At 42.0% G+C, this 6,000-nt stretch overlaps 1 protein-coding gene across 3 annotated transcripts in view; it reads left to right on the top strand.

The window, feature by feature from the left end:
• Positions 1-2,907: 2,907 nt before the first annotated feature.
• Positions 2,908-6,000, top strand: part of fam222aa (family with sequence similarity 222 member Aa) — a 46,416-nt gene continuing 43,323 nt past the window's right edge. For all 3 annotated transcript variants that reach the window (XM_069138346.1, XM_069138343.1, XM_069138345.1), the window contains exon 1: positions 2,908-3,788. Coding sequence is in view for 1 of the 3 variants with exons in the window: in XM_069138343.1 (XP_068994444.1) it covers positions 3,740-3,788 (49 nt within the window). In the remaining 2 variants the exon portion in view is untranslated. The remainder of the gene's footprint in view (positions 3,789-6,000) is intronic.

Raw genomic sequence — 6,000 nt, 5'->3', positions numbered from 1 at the left:
GCTCATAACAGTTAAAACAGGAGTCCGTTTACCTTAATATAAGATGTTAATAATTTCAAGGGATCAAGTCTTGGATTTTCTAGGTGTCTTTGTTTATAGGGTGGTTTTAACTTCAGGCTTTTTGGTCATTCACTTAGTTCTCTGCTTTCATGTTGATCTCTTCTCTCTCTGTCAGCCAGTTAAAACAACACTATGGAGACTCAACCCCTGCATTGTGGTGGTGTCATTATCAACATTATTAACATTATCCCCTCTTATCAAGCCGTTCTTCCCCTGCTTTCCTCTGTTTGATATTTCGTGCCCTTGCTCCCACTGCAGTCTACTCCTCTACCCCTGCCACCTCTGGCTGCCCCGATCTCATCCTCCACCTCTGTGTCCTCTAACCACTTGACACCTTTTCAGATTCATCCCCATCAGTTGGCAGACAGCGTGCATTTCACCCGCAGGGCACAATGCAGCGATCCTCGTGAATCAATGGCAGATAAATCAATGCTATCTCTTTTTTCCATGCCTCTGCTGCCATCGATTTTTTTTTTTCTGTTACTTTGCCGTTTGCGGAGTCTTGAACTTTGCTCAATTAAACTGAGTTCACTTTCAACAACAAATTGCAACTGCGTAAGGCTTTCAGTTCCGAGACAGACACTAATGTTCGCTCTGGATGGGGCGTACAAGAGCTTTATTTATGAGATGCCCCATTCAAAGAGATTCTGCAGCGATTTTTACTGAACCTGGATTTACTGGTATTGTGAACCCTCTTTCAGATGAGGCATGCAAAAGGCTTGCCTTGATTTTGAGGTCTTTCATTTTGAACTAGAGCTAATACCTAAAAACAGAGACGAAGCAAATATCCTTTGATCATATAAGAAAGAAGGAGGCCCAATTAGCATGTGAATAACCCTCGCTTTGGTGTTTTAGTAAAATGTTCATAGGTTCCTTGGCACAGAAATATCTAATATAATTTCATATCAAATCCTCAGGCTATAGATCCTGTCACTGGGAATGATTTCTGGGAAATGCACAGACTCAGACATATTATTTTGAAAACTACATTTAATATAGCCCACAGAAAATTATCCACTGTGATATTTCGCTAGTCTCCCCCATAAATAATTCATTGTTTTTATGTGCCCTCATGCTGCCTTGGGGATTGGAACAGCTGAGTGTTTTCACAACGTGTTTGTGTCCAATCTTCTGCGTATTGGGCGTACTCTAATCAAACCACAGTAAACATGCCTTGAATGTTTGTTGAGTCATCTGCTTATCAGTTAATCAAATGGCTTATTTTGCAGCTTGCTGGCCTCACTGGAGCACAACGCAGCTCTGTTTGAGAATTTTTCAATTAATTGTTCATCTGTTTGATTGAATATGCAGCCGAACAGTGTAGGTGATATGATTGAACTCCACAGGCTTTAATGTATGCTCCATCACCCGCTCTATAGGTCCACTGCAGCAATAAAGGAGAGGAGTGATTGAAGCTAATACATTTAAGGGGTTGACGAAGTCAGCCGCTCCATTGTTCTGGAAATTTTTCCTCTGTGGGAGCATTTGTTCACTCTTTTATTATTTGTCATGTAGGTGTGAGACCACATAAAAGGCCCTGTGTGTACATACAGCATGTACCTGTTTTTCTGTGAAAGAATGGGCATGAAAGTGCAAGTCATAGAGAAAATTTCAAAGGCAGAAGCCAGGACAGCGACATGGAGCTGCCAGGGATTGGTGAGCAATCAGATAGGGCAGAATTGATGACCTGGCTCAGGATGGATTTCTTGGAGCGGGCTGCCAGACCGAGGTAATACTTTCAGGCTCTTATCAGCACTGGCATAAGCTGAGTGCTGCATCACCCACTTCCCAGCGTCAGCTTATTATGAGAGTCCATGATGTGTGATTGCTTGTACTGCCTTTGTGTGTCCCAGGGTTTGTGTGCACCGGACACAGTTGGCAAGAAGAAGAGGAAGAATACTAAAGTCCCCTGTCGTAGTAAACTGTCCTCGTCCCCTTTGTTCTAATGACCCTTTGCAAAATAAGTGTTTTGCAAGGTTTCCTGTGACTCATATAAGCTGAAGGTGTCAGTGATGGAATTCCACAAAGTTAAGTAGACAGCCACCGATGTGTCATACGTTTTAAGAGATTGACTTGCCGAAATATATTTAGGTATGAAAATTACAGCCAGTATCATTTTAGACAAAAATGTCTGATGCATCTTAATAGATCACTTGATAAATCAGAGCTTGTAAAGTACAATAAGCTGAGTGTCTCGGAGGCTGCCCTTGATGATCACACAGCCGATAAACCTTTAATATTATAAAATGACTATTGGTTTATTATCTGTATGAAAAAAAATGGTCCTATAGTTTCAAACCAATTAAGTTGAATTTTTTTTTTAAAAGTCATCAACAGTAGATTAATTTAGTACATTAATCACTCTTAATTTATTCAGGTTGCACAACAATACTTTATTTCTCCCTGCAGACCTGCTTGTAGTATTGCAGTGTCGTGCTCAAAGGCACTCGAGAGATGCCTGCAGCTTTGTGCTCTGGTCATCCAGTGAAAGGATGGCGCCTTTAACCTTTGGCTGGTCTGCTGAAAAAAAACAAAAACAAAAAAAAACAACCGCTGTAATGGATAAAAGAGTGATTAAAGATCTCAATCTGCATTCTGCCCTGGCAATTTATATCAAACGTTTTTTCTTTTTCTGCGAATAAACAACGTGGTTTCAGACGCTGAGACGCCGAGCATCTCTATGGTAACAGTCCTCAATTACCGATGATTGGCTAACCCGTGGGAATGTTTCTATTCCCTCAGTACAGTGATTGGTCGGTGGGCGGTCTGTGCAGCCTGACAGTCTGCAGCGTTCCGGGTTATTGTCAGTCTCGGCAGCTCGGCTGAAGGGCAGGACCGCATCCCGGAGCTGCCTGAAGTAGCTAGCTCTTTATTCAGACGTAACCATTTCTTATTTGGTGAATATACCAAAGAGAGCTTCTCGGAGCTTTGCTATCGAGGTTACTCCACAACCTCAGCTGGAAATCTGAGTCTGAATCGGGAGACAAGACATCTCGGAGAGGCTTGCCGACAGCACGGAGAAAGTGACGGACGGAGCAGAGCCTGATCACCGGGATTTTACATCGCATCAGTTTAGGATATTTCCGGCAGCTACTTTGGCCCAGCCTTGATTTTTTTTTCAGGGTACCTTCACACAATATTGCCTACTAGATAGTATTACTAACATTTGAATGATACATTTCACATAAGGTCGTCTATAGTGAGCAGGCGGACCACTTTAAACCCATGCGTAACAGCGGGGGATTTTTGGAATGCTGCGTAGCCGTTCAACCAGCCAGTCTTTCGATTAAGAGTTCTGTTATTTGGAGATATCTTGAAGCCAGAAGAAGAGCAACCAGGACCCTTAACTTTGTTTCGGAGGCTAAAAGCTGAAAAGCTGTAGCGCACTTGGTGCGCAATCCTTCTGAGGACGCTTCTGAAATTGCCGACCTGCGCTTTTGCCCTCGACAAAAATTGGCAGCCGAGTCGAGAAAAAAGGCAAAGCTTATTAACTTTACATGCTAGAGGCTAGAGCGTGGAATCTAATTTGCAGGGTTACCGGTATATTTGCATACCATCGGAAGACGAGGATAAACTTCAACATTTGACATCGACAAAGCAGCAGCTGGATTTTGGGGAGCAGAATGAATCCTTTTTAAATTGGACCTCAGAAGTAGCTATGAGGCAGATTGCTCAGTGAATGCTACAATCTGCATGGAGTTGTAGTCTGCACCACGGAGCAATTTATGGTAAATATATTATACATTTCTGTTTCTCCAAGTCTTGCAGATTCTGAATGTTTCCATTCTTTGTAATCATTACTGTAGTTTCTGTCAGAGCCTCGCTGGTTCCCTTTGGGATGATAAATAGAGGAGCGCTAGAAAATAACGAATGTTTGTAAATGCTGTTTTTTCTGAGGATGCTCACCACATAACGATATCTTATATTTAAACCCTTTGTTTCCATGCGTGACCCTCAATAAAGCAAGTGTTGTAAAAATCGACTTGTTAGAGAGCCGCTGCCAAATGTCTTTAGGAACTGCTTTGATGTGTAATATTGGTCTTTTCAAATATGGGTAGCAATTAAGCGTATCGTCGAGGGCAAAGCACCGCAGGCACCACAGACAGGGATATGTGGCACTAGAGGAGTTGCGGCTCAGAGCAAAAGGTGCGAATTTCTCATCTGTACGCCCCCGTGCGTCTCTGCGTGTGGGGAGGGTGACTATAGTGTCTGCTGCAATTAGTGATTTTTCACCCTGGAGTGTTAATGATATACAATCTTTTTTTTTTTTATAGTGTGCCTGTATAGTGTGACGGGCTTTTATCGAGGAACTCATAAAATTCATGGAGATGTGCGCGTAACACTGTCAAACTTTTCACTTTATGCTCGGCGACATTCTCTGTGCTGCATTGGGGTCTGGAGACAATTTGTCACTGTCCTCTGAATTGTTCTGCAAATTTGTCCTATGCAGCCTAAGCCTCTAATGCAGCCATAGAGGTCTGATAGTCTTAAATATAACTGAAATCCATGCTTTATCTGAGTATGAATGTGGGCTGATAAAGTTTAGGCTTTTTCGACTCCTGTGAACTTTGAGCCTCGTGGGTAGCTGAGATTGCTTTGCAATATTTAGCTTCATTGCTCACACTGCACATAAATTAACCTCTGCATTATGCTGACTGTGCAGAGAAAAGGCTGCACACTGTATGTTTTATCATTAGACTACAAGCATCCTCAAAATTTATCTTCCTCACTGGCTCCAGTCATTCTCTCTCCAGCAGCACCGCACATAGGCAGCTCCACGAATGTAATATGGGCCCCTAAAGCAGGGCAGGCGCCCCCACAGTCAGGGCACCTGCCATAGAGCCTTCCTGGCTGTATTGAATAAAACATCCAGTGATGTATGAGGCAGGAGCTGCACCCGAGGGGGCAGAACTGCCTCATTTACTTCCTCCACTCTGTGCCTATGACCTGCTGAGCAAATTGTGCTCATATTAGCTCTGCGGCTGCTCCTCACCTAAACAAATAGTCTTCCTAGCATAATTTGCCTTAACTCAACATGATTGTTGGACAAGGCAGGGGAGAATGTAATGGCAGAAAAGCTTTAATATCTAGGTCACTGAATTACCTTTTGGAGTTTGTAGTTCTTGTTTTGCCTCTTTATGGCTTTTTTTTTTTTTTTTTTGGCTTGCTGTTAGATCTTTCTTCTTTTGTAACAGTGGATTTTCAAGTGTCCTGCTGCAGGCTCGAGACTTTACTCACATTTCCTCCCTCTTGCTTTCAGCATGTTTGCTGTTGCTCTCTGCTGCTATGCCACAAAAAGATGTTGGTGTTTTGTAGGTGGAAAACTTGTTTTACAGAGTTATCCAAATGCTGATCACACCATTAATAATCTGCTGTACTTATTTAAGCTGCCAAACATTTGGAAGCTGGAGAACATATTTTAGCAACGCATTAAAAAAAGTAATATGCCAAGAGAAGCCTGGCATTTTATCAATTTGCAACTCAAATTGCATATCACTTTGATTGATTGATTGCATTTGGGTTTCTATACTGTATTCTTTGCTTATTAAAGTGCCTGCCTGAAGTGAATAAGTGAGCTCCACTCATGAATATCTTTAAAGTCACTGAAGTTTAATTTCCTGTGCTGTGTATTAATCTTTTTTAATCCCTGCATGGTTTGATTGTCTCAACACCTACCCAGAGGCAGCAAAACTCATTTTGGCACTTAAGATGACTAAAGTAGTAGATACAGATGTGTGTGTGTGTGTGTGTGTGTGTGTGTGTGTGTGTGTGTGTGTGTGTGTGTGTGTGTGTGTGTTACTCAAAATCTACCAACCCCTCAAGTGTCTAAGTTGGCATTTCCATTCTTGTGTGGACTATATTACTGAGAATGCAGCTTTTTTATTTAGGAAAAATTAAATGATATTTTTTAAAACTGATTTAATGCCCACCGCTCAATTT

The sequence above is a fragment of the Embiotoca jacksoni genome, unplaced genomic scaffold (genome assembly GCF_022577435.1).
Source record: "Embiotoca jacksoni isolate LCO1_2020_lvr unplaced genomic scaffold, fEmbJac1.0.p SCAF_8, whole genome shotgun sequence".
In the NCBI taxonomy this organism is placed as follows: domain Eukaryota; kingdom Metazoa; phylum Chordata; class Actinopteri; family Embiotocidae; genus Embiotoca; species Embiotoca jacksoni.
Note: the sequence above shows the minus strand (reverse complement) of the source record. Positions and strands in the feature narration are given on the sequence as shown.